This window comes from Erythrolamprus reginae, chromosome 1 (genome assembly GCF_031021105.1).
Source record: "Erythrolamprus reginae isolate rEryReg1 chromosome 1, rEryReg1.hap1, whole genome shotgun sequence".
NCBI classification, from domain to species: domain Eukaryota; kingdom Metazoa; phylum Chordata; class Lepidosauria; order Squamata; family Dipsadidae; genus Erythrolamprus; species Erythrolamprus reginae.
The window spans coordinates 257,937,112-257,953,235 of NC_091950.1; the positions used below are offsets into that span (position 1 = coordinate 257,937,112).

Consider the following 16,124-nt stretch of genomic DNA (forward strand, 5'->3'; position numbering starts at 1 on the left):
AGAGCGGCGTGGGGGTGGGCTTGTGAATGAAAGGGAAGCCAAGGCAACAAAGAAAAAGGGGAAGGATGAATTTTGGAGAGCGAGTGTGTGTGTGTGTGTGTGTGTGTGTGTGTTTGTTTGTGTGCTTGCCTGCCCCCTCCCCCCCCCCCTGAAAAATGCCAGTTACCTCTTTGAAGGAGGTGTAGCCAAAGTGCCTCCTTTCCCCCTGGCTTAAACCAGCAGGGTTTTGGTTTTTTTTACTCCTCACTCCCTTAACCTGTGTATTTGCCAACAGGTTTTAACTATTCCTCTCTCTCTCTGAGTTGCCCTTAGTTGGATTAAAAAGACCTCCTGCTGTCCGATTCTCCTCCCCCTCTTTTGAAAAGATTTAAACTGTTTAAAAAATGGTATCTTGTGGTAGTTGCTGTCCTTGCTTGGATAGGATTTAATAATGTGTAATGAGGCAAGAGCTAGACAGGAATTTCTTAAGTGTGTTTGTGGATCTTTAAAAGTTGCCTTTTATAAAGTGGGTTTGAGAGCATATCTATCTATCTATCTATCTATCAATCAATCAATCTATCTATCTATCTCTCTATTTATCTATCTATCATTCTATCTGTCTGTCTGTCTGTCTATCTTTCTATCTATCTATCATTCTATCTATCTATCTATCTATCTATCTATCTATCTATCTATCTATCTATCTATCTATCTATCTATCTATCTATCTATCTGGTTTTCTATGCTGATAACCTCACAGCAGCTAATGCTGAAGCTGTTTGGACATACAGATTTATTTATTTATTTAATTGGATTTGTATGCTGCCCCTCTCCAAGGACTCAGGGCGGCTCACAGCATATATAAAAACAGAACAATAATGTAAATCCAATTAATGATGAGAAGGAATCTAGTTAGGTTTTAGCATTGTTGCTGATTGAGCTACTTTTTTACTTTTTAATTTGTTAATATTGTTAATTTGTTTACCCTCTTTTAAATTTACAGAGCTAGTTTACTGGTTTTCTTTAAAATAAATATTCTAAAACATGTCTCAATTAATGTAATTTTATTGGTTTCCATTTTTATAAGTTACCAGTAGCCACTGCATTTTCTAACCTCGGCTTATACTCGGGTCAATAAGTTTTCCCAGTTTTTGTGGCAAAAATTGGTGCCTCGGCTTATACTCGGGTCGGCTTATACTCGAGTATATACGGTAATTGGTTCCGGGAGGTTCATAAGGTGAAAAGTTCGTAAGATGAAACAATGTTTCCAATAGGAAACAATGGAAAACCGATTAATGCGTGCAAGCCCCCCCAAAAAATCGCACAAACGGCGCTCCGCTGGGTGCCGCCACCCGTCTGTCACCTTCTGAAACAGCCTGGTGCTTCTCGACGTTCTCCCGAATGCCGAACCCAAAAAGTTCGGCAAAAGTTCGGGATAACGCCGACAAGCGCCGCTGCCCGTCTGTCACCTTCTGAAACAGCCGGGGGGCTTCTTGGCATTCTGGAGTCCACGTTTTGGCCGGCCAGGAAGGACATCTCCGTGATGTCAAAGCTCCGCCCCTGGAATTCCCTATTGGGATTCCCCACCTCCATTTGAGCCTCCCGACCAGCCGACAGCTCCGCGGCTCTTCTGGGAAGGTGACAGCCAGGCTGCGGGGCTTCTCGGTGTTCTCCCAAACCCGAACTTTTGCCGAACTTCTGGGTTCGGTGTTCAGGAGAATGCCAAGAAGCGCCCCGGCTGTTTCAGAAGGTGACAGACGGGCGGCGGCACCCAGCGGAGCACCCGTTTTTGGGATCCTGGGAGGTGGGGTTTCCCATGGAGGGGAGCCTCAGGGGAATCCAAGGATCGCAAAAACGGGCACTTCGCCTGCAACGGAAGTCCGGAGGTGGGGCATCCTGTCGGCAGCGGCGGATTCGTAAAGCGAAAAAAGTTCGTAAGATGCAAAAAAATTCCAAACCACAGGTTCGAATCTCGAAAAGTTCATATGACGAGGTGTTCGTATCACGAGGTACTACTGATTTGGAACACCCTACAGCAATCCACATTATATAAAGGCTTAGAGCCTAAATTGTGGGCTCTTAAATTTTCAGAGCAAATTTGGAGACTGTATTAAATATCACTTTTTACATTCAAAGCTAATGTTCTGAATAGATATTTATAACCTTTCTTCTGTCTGCAAAAAATATAAAAGATTGATGTTGTTACTGTACTGTATATCAGTACAACTGAACAACTTCTTTCCCAAAGGAATATGGAAAGAGTAAGCACATCGTCTGACCCTCAATCTCTTTTCTAGGCTCAAGGCAAGATACAAGCAGTCTTTGATTTATGACTTGTCACTTAAAAACCATTTGAAATTATAACAGGCCTGTAAGTATTTCAGGTTGTAACAACATGTTGTGATCATATACTTGCCTGTTGCTGCTGCTTTTTGCACTTCTAATTCTTTAACCATCGTTTCCATTCTTTTTTGTAATCTACGATCTTTCTCTGGAGTTTTTCCAAATGAATCTTTGGGCTGCATGCATTTGTGCTAAAAAATAGAATCATTACATTGATTTGTAAGTTTTGAAATAATATTTTAATATGAAACACTACTTATCTTTATTGCACCAATTCTACAAAAATAAAAAGTAATTTTCACACATCACTGTAATATTTGTATTGAAATATCTCCACATGAGGCAATGCCTTTTCAAAAGAAAATCTGGGGCTAAAACAAAGGTTGAGTGGGATTATGACAACCCATAGCTCTTTGCAGAATATATCAAATTAAATTTTTACTAGAAAATCATCTCACGTTAAAACAACACATTACTTTAGTCTTTTTTGAATTTTATTTCTATACATTGGGATCTGAGATAATACAGTAATACCTCGTCTTACGAACTTAATTGGTTCCAGGACAAGGTTCGTAAAGTGAAAAGTTTGTAAGATGAAACAATGTTTCCCATAGGAATCAATGGAAAAGCCAATAATGCGTGCAAGCCCATTACGAGAATCCAAAATATTAAGGTTTTTTTAAAAAAGCGGTGGCCAGACTGAGGCGAACAGAGTGGGGGGAGGGAGTCCCAACGAAGCAAGGTGAAAAGAGCCTCTCTTGACCTCCATGAGTCCCTGCCTCCCGTTTTCCCCCCCTTACTCTCCTCATCTCCCCCACACCTTTCTCCTCCCTTGAGCTCCATGAGTCTTTTCTTCCCGTTTTTGTCTACCCCACTCTCCTCATCTCCCCACCTTTCTCCTCCCTTGAGCTCCATGAGCCTTTCCCTCCCATTTTTGTCCACCCGACTCTCCTCATCTCCCCCACACCTTTCTCCTCCCTTGAGCTCCATGAGCCTTTCCCTCCAGTTTTTGCCCACCCCACTCTGCTCATCTCTCCTACACCTTTCTCCTCTCTTGAGCTCCATGAGTCTTTCCCTCCCGTTTTTGTCCACCCCACTCTCATCTTCCCCACACCTTTCTCCTCCCTTGAGCTCCATGAGCCTTTTCTTCCCGTTTTTGTCCACCCCACTCTGCTCTTCTCCCCCACACCTTTCTCCTCCCTTGAGCTCCATGAGTCTTTTCTTCCTGTTTTTGTGCCCGTTTTTGCGATCCTGGGATTCCCCTCCTGGGATTTCCCTCCAGCATTGAAAAAACGTGGAAGTCAGGAGGTGGGGTTTCCCATGGAGGGGAGCCTCAGGGGATCCCAGGATCGCAAAAACCTGCGCTTGGCTTGCAACGAAAGTCCGTCTCAGTAGCGGCGGCAGGTTCGTAAGGTGAAAAAAGTTTTTAAGAAGAGGCAAAAAAATTCTGAACCCTGAGTTCGTATCTCGAAAAGTTCGTATGATGAGGGGTTCATATCACGAGGTACAACTGTATTTACCCTGTTTTAATCCTTCAGTCACAGAAGACTTTTAATTAAAAGCAATGTGAAATAAAATTAAAGACTGCATTTAAAATAATAGGAAGTTACTATGCATATACAGACCTTTTTAATAAACTGAGGTAATCCTTCATTAGTATTTATTGCAGGATATAATGACTCATCAATATGCATTCCAACTTCTCGGCATCTGAGAAAGAATTAGGAATACACATTTGGTTTAGTATTAGACAGATTTACTATTATTATTGATTATTCTAAGTGACTGAAATCTTTAATATTTCTAACAAATCATGCTCAAATTCGTATCATGTCTTTATTTTTTTCTTACGAAGATCCCAGAGAAGCAAAGCTTGCCCAGAAAGTCTAGGTCAACAAATAAACCACTTGTTTGCTTGTAAAAGTAACATTACAAATGCCATGTTATATTCATATTGAGATGAGTGAAGATAGAACACACAATTGTAAAAGAGCTAGCAGGCTACACACGGATAGAAAAAATATGTAAAGGCATAGGTCATAATCCTCAGTTTTGTGGCAGACGGAGCCTAAGACCAAGGCTTTATAGCAGGACTTAAAATGTCAATCAGGTCAGTCACTCCGCTTTAAATTCTGAGAAATGAAGGCCTTTGCTTCTCTGTCATCCCACCCATGAATGTATCAGAATTTTAGTTGCAGATAATATAGAACCATTCCTTCAGTTGACCATTTTCTGGCTCAGTACCCCAATCCTAAAAACTCAAAAACATAAAATCACCCAGTTGCCTACAGCAACCACTTGCTGCCAGGCATAACTGTAAATTCATATTTATAAGCATGCCAAGAAGTTCCAATCCTGTCATATTTGATCTAATCAAATCAGCCAGGACAAATTTGAAATCTGAACATTATAATTAGTAACAGAGAACAAGGCAAAGTAACTGCCAGAGATTATTTTTTTTTGCTTTCCATAATCTTTTCCAAGGATCCATAGCCTCCTTATAGCATCTTTATACATCTTATGGGTGACTTACAGGACATCTAGTCAGACTATGTAGTATGTAAGTGTAAATCTTCCAAACATAACATGACACTTAAAAATAATTGTATAGAATACCTCTGGATATAAATAGTATCTGAATATTTGCAGAAGTATTGATTTTTACTGCATTAATGCAGAACAGTATTTTTCAAGAAAACTGTATGTCTCAATTCCAGAAATCTGAAACAATACAACTCGTCACTTACTGACTATTCGTTCAGTGACTGAAGTTATGATAGTGCTGAAAAATAAATTTATGGACCAATTATGGACCTTTGTAGTATCCCTCAGTCAAATGAACACCATTACAGCCAGTATGCATAGTCCTGTGCCTGGCCTATGTTTTTTCTCCCCCTAAAGAGTAGAGATATTGGAAGGTAAAGTATTCTATTTATTTATTATTATTTATTGCAAGAAAGTAACTGTTTCCTCTTCTACACAGCAAAAACATGCAATCGTACTGGCAGCCTGCGCTGGGAGCTAGACGTGATATGCAAATCTCTTTTGAAATCTCTTTCTCTCCAATCTCTGTATTTATCAGGAGGGGGGAAGAACTAAGAAAGAAAGGAAGCAGTTTTTGTAGGCAATCTGTCCTTTGCCTGACCCCCTTTTTTTGCTTTTGACCTGATCATATTGCTTCCAATGTGTAGAAGAGGATAGAGTTTATTCTCTTGAAATTTCTTCCTCTCCAATCTTTCTCCCAATCTGCTAGTGTGTGTGTGTGTGTGTGTGTGTGTGCATTCATGTGTGTGCGCTACAGTATTTGTAGTGTTTACAAATACAAACAGGTCTTATTTCATAATATTTGTTATACATAATTTGGGTTATTTACCAAAATACCACTTATTCAGCAGTATTTATAAAGATAAATTTATTTTACAATATTTCTCATTTTTATTATAAATTAATAATTGTTAGTTTTGTTTATAATATTTTCCACAAGCTGCTCAACTCCAATGAATATTGCAGCCCTTCATTTTGCCTACTAAGCGAAGCAAAAGTGAACACTGGAAACAGAGGAAATCATCAGAGCATTAGTAAAAGAAAGAAATGTACAATGTTATTCTCTGCCATATCAAGAAATAGAAATTAAAAAGAACTCAGAATGCAAATTCAAAGTCTTCATAATATTCTTTCCTATCTTTTGATATGTTATTTCTTGAACTGGTGTACTTCTAAATACAGACTTATTTCTTTCGCAGGAAAATAGAGTTAATCCTCAACTTATGAATACAATGCAGACCATCCTGTGATTGCAATTTGCAATTTTCACTTCTAGATTTGGCAAACAAAATCAAATGGCAGGAGCCAGCAAGAAATAGTGATCATGTAACCACAAAGATGCTGCGATCCCATGTGGGATTCACCTAATAATGGCAACTGGAACTGCAACCATGTGTCTATGCCTTTCAACCAAATGGCTTAGTAACAAGAGTTTCAAGTTTCAATTGCCATTTGCAAGCAAGGACTACCTGTAAACTATGAAAATATGAAATTGCAACGAAGACACTAGCAATGGGATTTTAGTGACATCTAGTGATCTTATAGATGCAAACAGTATATGGCAATGCTACACCAGAAATTTGACATACTTTACTAGTAAAGATAAAAGCTTATATGCCACAAAAATAGGCATAATAAAGGTTCAAATCATAATTCTAAACAGCATTTTTGGTAATTTTAAACTGAATTGGGGGGATTGTATTTTTTTTGTTTTGTCTTGGTCAATAGGGTATATGATGCAGGCACAAAAAATCAGTCACTGCAGTAAATAATTAGTATAAGAGCTCTCAACAATCAGAAAGTTAAGCTAATTTCTGGATCATTGTACTGCAATTTACGAACTGTAATAAAAATACTATGAAAATTCATCTTTTTAATTATGCCTACAAAAGCCTAGTATTTTCTTGGAGGAGTAGAAGTTTAATTGCTATATTTAAAACAAATTTGTAATTATAATCAATTCTACTATAACTTCTCAATTGGTAGCAAGATATATTTATTGAAGCTCCTATACAGTAATTCAGACAATTGCTTTATCTTATCCATTATTAGCATTGCCTATTTATTCCCTGCCAGAAATATTTCAAGATCTCTGGCAGCTTTTTACTCACAGTGCTGCAAGCTAGTTGAGGCTAGACTGAATTTAGAAGCATACACACAAGTAATGGCCTAACGTGCCCTTTACAGTGCAAGTCCATTTGAAACCACTCAGATTTGCAGCCAATAAATTATTCTTTTCATTCTATTCAGATATATACTAGGGACATTTGAAATCCACATTGATTGTACTAATATTATTCTTGTAATATTTTCTCCTCTGGTATATTTCTAAGCATCAATACTTACTTTTCTACCCAAAGTACTGACACTAGTTTAATTCCAGCTTTTTGAGCTCTGTTCCAAGTAGACAGGAATCCATCTTTAAAGATCACATGAGTAACTTGTTTATTCAAAGTCTTAGAAATCTAAAAAAGAATAAAGCAGTTTAAAATGCTATCTATATAAATGGTTTTTGAAAATATTTAAGATTCTTCATTTCTACTGAAAAGTCACACATTTTGTGCTTTTAGTAGGTAAGCAGGGAATTTGCAGATTCCATCAGTATCCTGTATCTAGTAAAGAGAAAAAAGTTTATTAGTTTTAGAATAGTTACGATACAGAATCATTTGATATTAGAAGGGATCATAAAGATAATCTTGCTTTGGGTTTCCAGATCTAGCTGACTGATTAGGAAGAAATGTCTTCTATTCCTGAATATTCATTAAACTACAAATTATAGTTCATAGAACACAGCCTTTTATCTGGATAAAACAGTTAGGCTGAGCTCTGTATATCTGGGTCCGATTATGACAAACTGTAGGGATGACTCAGGAATATGATATTGTGCCCACCGCTCATGCAAATGAAGCTGGGCATGCCATGCATGCCAACAGCTTGCATGGCCTGGTTCCAAACGGGCCGTGCCTTGGTATTAGGCCACGGCCTGGTGGTTGGGTATTCCCGATATAGTGAATGGTGTGATCATAAACCAAATTTAATTAGCTTTCATTTTCTATTATCTCCTACTTATTTTTACTATTTCTTATTCCTTTTGGATTCACATGTTGTAGCTTACCTGATAAAGTGAATGTACAGTATAAACGTTATGCAAAGTACATAAAAAGTAGTTGGAATTAAAAAGAAAGTAATAAGCCTAAGAAATTAAAGAAAGGAAAAGAAGCACTGTTTATGTTTCTGCCCTTAGAAAACATCACTGATTAGAGTATAGCCACACAACACACAATACATTCCCTCCTTTGTCTCTCCTTTTAAGGTTTTCATCAACTCATCAACTTCCCAAGCATCTCAGTTCTCCTGCAGTTCTGTTTTCCTGCATTCAATGTACTGTATGCTCATATTTATTCTACCATGCAATTATCCCGAAGTGCCTGTCATTCTGCTGCAGGGATTCCGCTGCATTTCCAGCGGGGGGAAGCAGCAGAATGCAGCGGGGGGAAGCATTCTGCAGCAGAATGACAGGCGCTTCAGACAGATGGCAAGCACAAAATGCAGCGATTCCCAGCAGGGGGAAGCAAAGGGAGATCCCTGCAGCAAAATGACAGGCGCTTCGGCCAGCAACAGAAGTCCGGAGGCAGAGCATCCCAGCGGTGCTGGCAAGCGGGGAGAAGCAAAGGGGGATCCCTGCAGAATGACAGGCGCTTTGGATGGATGGCAAGCATGAAATGCAGGGATTCCCAGTGGGGGGAAGCAAAGGGAAATCCCTGCAGCAAAATGACAAGCGCTTCGGACACCAATGGAAGCAAATGGGGATCCCTGCAGAATGACAGACGCTTTGGACGGACGGCAAGCACGAAATGCAGGGATTCCCAGTGGGGGGAAGCAAAGGGAGATCTCTGCAGCAAAATGACAGGCGCTTTGGCCACCAACAGAAGTCCGGAGGCGGAGCATCCCAGCCGCCCCGGCAAGCGGGGGAAGCAAAGGAGGATCCCTGCAGAATGACAGGCGCTTTGGATGGACAGCAAGCACGAAAGGCAGGGATTCCTAGTGGGGGGAAGCAAAGGGAGATCCGTGAAGCAGAATGATAGGTGCTTCAGCCAGCAACGGAAGTCTGGAGGCGGAGCATCCCAGCAGCGCCGGCCTGGGTTTGTAAGTAAAAAATGGTTCGTGAGAAGAGCCAAAAAAAATCTTAAACACCGGATTTGTATCTTGAAAAATTTGTTAGTAGAGGCGTTCGTAAGTAGAAGTACCACTGTATTTGCCTTAGTTTATTGATAAATACTTTATAAATCAGAATAGCATACGATAAGAGAGAGAGAGAGAGAGAGAGAGAGAGAGAGAGAGAGAGAGAGAGAGAGAGAGAGAGGATATTTTTATTGCAATCACTGATCAGCAAATTAAACAGCTATATAAAAGTATTAATAAGCAGAATGCTATTAAAATGATGGTGCGAATAGGGAAAAGATACAACATGTCCAGAGAGAACAATATGTCTATCATCCAAAAAGATGCTAAAACATCTAGACGAAATGTTTTACTATTAGGCAGTGAATAAAGATAACAGAACACTAAAAATCAAACTTAAGGAATAGGGGAAAATACTGCATTAATTAATAAAAATATTTTTGGCACAGAAATTGAGGTGTCAGCAGAATACTCTATTTTTATTTTTGACCCTTTTTGCAATTTGTATTAAGAATACATTTTTACAAATAAATATTGAGAAAATGGAACAGCTTTTAGAATGTTTCAAGTAAAAGTTCATATTCTCTGTGAACCTTATCTATACATCTTCTGATTGCATTTTTGTTCATTGGGGCATCTGAAGGGAGATTTACGAGTAGGTCATCTTCATTTGTGTTTATTGAGATTTGGAGGGGGCTGTTCAAGTGAAAGAGACCCCCAAACATACAAAATTTCTCTTAGATCTTGGAACCAATTTGCTGGTTTCTGAGGAAAACACTATATGTAAATGCTTAGATGAAGAAACCATGCAAACAAAATTGTAGGCCCTCAACTTCTTATTGCATATGTATATTGTTAATGGATTTTTCAAATTTAAATGTGTATTGTTATCCATTATGTAGTCAAATGGGTCAGAAAAATCTAGCAAAAACTTTGTCCACTCTAACAAAAATCTTAGGAATTGGAACACATCTAACTAAACTTTATTTTTCCATATTGCCATTTTGTTGCTTCAAAAAGAATTGTTAGATTGGCAAACTGGAGGAAGAATTTTACAATAGGTTTCTACCGCCTTTCCCCTCCGCTCCCTGTGTGTGTATGTGCAAGAGAGCGAGAGCGAGCGAGAGAGAGCATTGGATGGGTGCAACTACCCAGACACAAGCGGCGTCTGTGCTACTTTCAAAGCCTCCTGCATGATCGATTCTGTCTGGGAGCCCCGTTTACCCCACTCTCCCACCCCGCATACCCCATTTCAGCCTGCGCTCCAAAAGCGCTTTTCTCACCATTTAGGACCTGCCACTCTTCTCTTGGGGTTGGGAGAACGGAGCCTTCAAGCTCCGTGCAGAGCGGTCATAGCGCCTCCAACATTCTTTACCCAGGCAAAAGATGCAGCGGTGGCAGAGGAGAAGGATGCCTGAGAACCTCCCCGCCTCGTCTTTTGCCTGGGTGAAGAATGCCAGAGGCGCCTGTGGCCGCTCTGTATGGAGCTTGAAGGCAGGCTTGTGGCTCCATTCTCCCAAACCTGAGAGAAGAGCAGCAGGTCCTAAACAGTAGGAAAAGCGCTTTTGAAGTGCAGGCTGAAATGGGGGGCACGCGGGGCGGGGAAACAGGGCTCCCAACAGAGAATGGGTCATACGGGAGGCTTTGAAAGTGGCACAGATGCTGCCTGTGTTCTCCCTGATGCCGAAGCGAAGGACAGAGGGAGTTCCTCAGTCAGGGAGAGGCAGCCCCTGCCCTTCCACAGCCACTCGCCCAAGCCACTTTTCAGCCTGCCGGAAGGGCTCCTTGGCCAACTGCCGCTGCTAACCGCTGCCCAACTCTCTCCCCCCCCCCCCAGCATTCGATTTTTAAGATGCACCTAGTTTTTATGCACTTTTTTGAAGTAAAAAGGTGTGTCGTATATACCGAAAAATACGGTAAGTCAAAGATTTCATGGAGACATTGTGAAATCAAATTAACAATTAAGCTGTCTCAGATCTTTGAATAGCGTACAACCTTAGAATTTTAAGAAATCTTTAACAAGCAAGATATTCAATCAGCAGCAACAAAAATAAGGAAACTATTTGCTTTTTTATATTTCCAGGATCTAGGAGGTGGTAGAACACCACAAAACAAGCAAGTATAACATGTGATGGAATCGCTTTCCAAAGGAGTTTTGAAAGGCAGCTTTACTTAAAATTTATTGAAGTGAAACATCACATTTAAGCTTTCTATAGCTTTTAAAGTTACCTGATTTGGGTTCCATTAAAAAGATCCCTCCATTTTTGTTAATGTAGAAACTACCTATTTTCTCTCAGCCACTGAATGATTTTGCCTGTTGGTGAGTTACTATTTTGACTCCTTCATCTCAATAGAGACTGGAGACGACACTGGTGAATTCTGAAATCATTTTGGCATCTGCCTATTTATAGTCTTCATATCAACAGAATTGAAGTGATATTCACTCACACATTCAGCTACAACATAATTTGCTTGGATTAATTTTAGAGTATTTAATTCAATCTCTAAAGTTTCTGAATCATCCCCTATATTTACACACGTTGTGCTTTATTAGAAAAAAGATTAAATAAAACTATGAATTAGCATTTGTATATCAACCAGTTTAGTTACTTACTTTTGCTCCCATATCAAGGAGCTGCTGAGTAAAGGGTTTCGAGTAGTTTTCTGTTCTGCTGGATGACCATACTTCAACATATGCTACAACACCTACATAGGAATTATGAGAGAAGTGTTAACAGATCAATATTTTCTTGGGACTACTTTTGGATCAAATCTTTAATTATTTAAATGGCACACTTCATTTTCTCCTAAACGACAAAGCCAAGGGTGAGGCATGTTAAATTCAATGTAATGTTAATTCAAATAATATGATCACTTCTGAAGAAGCTTTTTGGATGAGAAGTGAAACATCTTTAAAGAAAAACCAGAAAGCTCAGTTGCGTGTTGAAAAAAGCACCCTTGAGACAGTAAAAAAGAACCTACTTATATACTTTGGCGGAGAAGAAGGATACAATTATTTTTTTGTAATTTTATGTATGTACATTGTATATACACTTTTATATACATAAAAACTCCAAAATTATTGGCTCTTAATATTTTATTGTATTGATTAAATTATACACCGCCCAGAGCCTCTCTATGAAGGAGATGGGCGGTTAAAAAGCTCAATACAGTATATAAATAAGTAATTATCTTGTATATTAGGTTTTCCCCCACCATAACTGCGACTTCCTAATCAGCGTGGCCCACAGCCGTGTCGGAGATGCTGGGATAAAATGTGGACTCAACGCACGTGAAGACCCGACTAAGGAAAGATGAAGATGTGCACCACTGCTTCCCACTGAGTTATAGACTGTCAGCCCTTCATACTTCAGGCTCCCCTTTTACCCCTTTAACGCCCCCCCCCCCCCAAAAGGTTTCTACAATCACGCACGGCTAACGTATAAAGAAACAGTCTTTCCTTCCCACACTCCCGGCCCCCCTCGCTTTCTTTTTCCGCGCCCGCCTCGCGCCCGTACCTGCTAAAACGGGCCGGCCGTTGCTAAGGTCCATTCTAATCAAACGGCTTAAACGAACTCCATTGCTAACAGTTTAAACAGCCCTCTGCGACGACCGCATGCGCAATGCAAAGCCAGGCCTTCGCCTCCTCCCCCATCCCCTCACTTCATCCGGTTTTGCGATCGTCTGGCGAGACCCATAGAAATAATAACATTGAAGAAGAACACTTTTCCTAGCTCTATGGTGAGAGATACGTAGCTCCGCCCAGCCGTACTGCTCTAAAGCGACGCATGCGCTCCGCTTAAAAATTGAGTTCCGGGGGTGGGACGAAACGCAGTCCGCTCCGCTGGATTTGGTTCCCGAAGCGATCCCATGCGTGGAAAGAGGCGTGTTCGTCACGATTGAGTATGTTGAAGCATAATGTGCAAATCCTCGTGATTAGATTCACACGCGCCGGCTGTACACAGTTGGGCTGGCAGATTCCCCCCCACGCCCTGTTCCCGGCAGTTGTCCCGATTCGCGCAGTTTTTGTAATCTAGATACGGTACGCCTAGTTCCCTGGTACCTTTATTACAAATTGATTATGGGGTCGTTGACTTTGGGGCATTTTTTAAAATTTATTTTTATTTTGTCAATTACGTATTGGTAGTATACATAGATATAACGCTGTTTATATACATGAGATGGCTAATAATAAGAGAGAAATATTAGGACGATAGGCATGCTGGCGCACTTAGGTACGCCCCTTACTGACCTCTTAAGAATCAGGTGAGGTCGAGAATGGATAGACCTAAGGGTAAAGTTTTGGGAGTTTGGTGACGAAACAACTGAGTCAGGTAATGAGTTCCAGGCATTACCTACTCGGCTGCTGAAGTCGTATTTTCTGCAGTCAAGTTTGGAGCGGCTTACTTTGAGTTTGTATCTGTTGTGTGCTCATGTGTTGTTGTGGTTGAAGCTGAAGCAGTTGACAATAAGGACGTTGTAGCAGTTGATTTTATGAGCTATGCTTAGGTCGTGTCGATGTAGTTCTAAGCTTTCTAAGCCTAGGATTTCAAGTCTAGTTGCGCAAGGTATTCTGTTGAGAGTAGAGGAGTGGAAGGCTCTTCTAGTAAAGTATCTATGGACACTTTCTAATGTATTTTTGTTCAAAATGTGGTGTGGGTCCGAGAAGATGAGCTGTATTCAAGGATTGGTCTTATACAGCTAGTCCTCGACTTACAACAGTTCATTTAGTGACTGGTTGAAAATACAGTGGCACCGAAAAATATGAATTAATAGTTTTTTCCCTACTTATGACCGTTACATGTCCTCATGGTCATGATCAAAATTTAGATGCTTGGCAATTGGTTCATATTTGTGATGGTTGCAGTATCCTAGGGTCACCAAACAAAGCCAATGGGGAAGCCAGATTCACTTAACAACCATTTTACTAAGCAATTGCAAAGATGCAGCCGTGGTAAGAAAACTTGTAAAATGGTGCAAAACTCACTTAAAAACATACATTTTGAAGCTAATTGTTGTAACTCAAAGTCTAGCTGTAATTTTCCTCCACACATGCAAATAAGGCAGAGTCTTCCCATGTATAGATGAGGTGTGAGTTTGAAATTTACATTTATTTTAGACTAGCTGATACCTGTGCTTTTCTACAAATGCTTTGCTACTATGTAATGGGGCTTGGTAAATTGATTCTTAAAGCTTGAAAATTAATGAGTAGTTAAAAAAGGGACTGTATTTCGTTAGAGATGATAAGCTAGGTTTCTGTTACAGATGAAGACATTGTGTTTTCCTAATCCCATCAGTAAATCTTTTTCCTGCATTTTTGGCTTCTTTTCCCTTTAACTGGTGTTACAGTAGAAGGAACAGGTTCATCTGAACGGAGGAGAAAAATTGGGGGGGGGGGAGGAAATCTGTCTCTGCCTACCAGCATCTATTTGTATTCATCTGGCTAGCATTCTGTTAGTGTGTGAGAGAACTGGAGCGTGTTTGGAAACTTGAATAGTATGAGCAAGAAGGAGACAGGAAGGAGCCTGGATGTGGCTTAGTTCAACTGTTCATTTGGATCACATTTCTTTTCAGATGGGGAAGGGAAGTCGAACTCTTTAGCATCAGAACTTGTTAATAATAATATAAGAAATACTCATGCTCTCTCTTCAGACAGAGACGTGTTCTGTGAATTCAAGGGATTTGTGATCTGTGTGCCACCTTTGCTATGTCAGGTCCCAATCCTAGTGCTACCAATGTGGGTGCCTCCAGTCGCTCCCCAAGCAAAGCAGTAGCCCCACGTGCGACAGGATCCACAGTGCGACAGAGGAAAAATGCAAGCTCTGGAACAAGGAATGCAGGTCGTTCAACTTCTGCTGGTACTGGAGGAATGTGGAGATTTTACACAGAGGATTCCCCTGGTCTTAAAGTTGGCCCTGTTCCAGTTCTCGTTATGAGTCTTCTTTTTATTGCATCTGTTTTTATGTTGCACATCTGGGGGAAATACACTCGCTCATAATGTTGTATCAGCCAAATTTAAAATCACATTTTGGACCACATGAACATAGCTATCAGATTTTACTGAAAGAAAAATGAAATAACTATTCTAGATGGAACTATTGCAGAGAGTTATTTCTCTGGTTTAAAATTATTTGATAAATAGGAGTTTTGATTCTTTTCTGTTGAAAATGCTGTTTGTATCTACACAATTATACAATTAAATATCATTAAAATAAGAAAATACTCATGCTGCCTTGGTCATTTTGAAAAATCCTTTCTTGGTAAGCACCTAGAAGTCAAGAGGAACATGTGGCAAATTTCAGGTTTGTAGGCTTTATGGTTCTGGAGAATTTGTGATTAATGCATGAGGGGTTTTCGCTTTTTATATATAGAGATTCGGAAGTAACCAATGGGACATCTTTTTAAATGTGTATGTACATACAGACACACATATACACAAACAGGTGTTTGAAGGCTGCAAGTCTATTACTTCAGATTAACCTGAATCGATCCCATAATTATGGCTCATTCTTTCATATCAAAGTTTTGAATGCTCATTTATAGTTTCATTTGAACAACCTCGATTAATTGCAATATAGTGCCCTGTTTTTAAATTGTGATATTGGAAAAGACTCTTCAAAGTCCCTTGAACTGCATTGAGGTCAAATCAGTCAATCCTAAAGGAAATCAATCCTGACTATTCTTTGGAAAGACAGATACTTGAAACTGAAACTCAAATACTTTGGCTACCAAATGAGAAGAGAGGACTCCTTGGAAAAGACCCTTATTTTGGGAAAGATGGAAGGCAAAAGGAAAAGGACAGCAGAGGATAAGATACTTAAATAGTGTTATTGATGCAGTGAACATGAATTTGGGCAATTTCGGGGTGGGTGGGTGCTATGCTCCACGGAAATGGTGGGATTCAATTTTTTTTTACTATTCAGTTCTGTGGGTATGGCTTGGTGGACATGGTATCGCGTGACTTGGATGTTACGGGAAGGATACTGTAAAATCTCCATTCCCACCCCACTCCAGAGAAAGGATACTGTAAAATCTCCACTCCAGGGGAAAGTTACTGCAAAATCCCCATTTCTTCC

The 16,124-nt window shown here is 40.1% G+C and overlaps 1 protein-coding gene and 1 pseudogene across 5 annotated transcripts in view; one reads left to right on the plus strand and one right to left on the minus strand.

The window, feature by feature from the left end:
- Nucleotides 1–12,740, minus strand: part of MCPH1 (microcephalin 1) — a 163,458-nt gene extending 150,718 nt beyond the window's left edge. For 3 of the 5 annotated variants that reach the window (XM_070732873.1, XM_070732875.1, XM_070732876.1), the window contains exons 1-5: nucleotides 12,567–12,737; nucleotides 11,663–11,754; nucleotides 7,213–7,331; nucleotides 3,948–4,032; nucleotides 2,396–2,513 (exon numbers count right to left, since the gene is read on the minus strand). In XM_070732873.1, the coding sequence (XP_070588974.1) occupies nucleotides 2,396–2,513; nucleotides 3,948–4,032; nucleotides 7,213–7,331; nucleotides 11,663–11,754; nucleotides 12,567–12,600 (448 nt within the window). In that variant the 5' untranslated portion in view covers nucleotides 12,601–12,737. Of the gene's footprint in view, nucleotides 1–2,395; nucleotides 2,514–3,947; nucleotides 4,033–7,212; nucleotides 7,332–11,662; nucleotides 11,755–12,264; nucleotides 12,411–12,566 lie in introns of those variants that run through there. The other 2 variants (XM_070732872.1, XM_070732874.1) reach the window with 2 other exon arrangements.
- A 249-nt stretch (nucleotides 12,741–12,989) lies between these two features.
- On the plus strand, nucleotides 12,990–15,218 carry LOC139160607 (protein transport protein Sec61 subunit beta pseudogene; annotated as a pseudogene).
- Nucleotides 15,219–16,124: the final 906 nt, after the last annotated feature.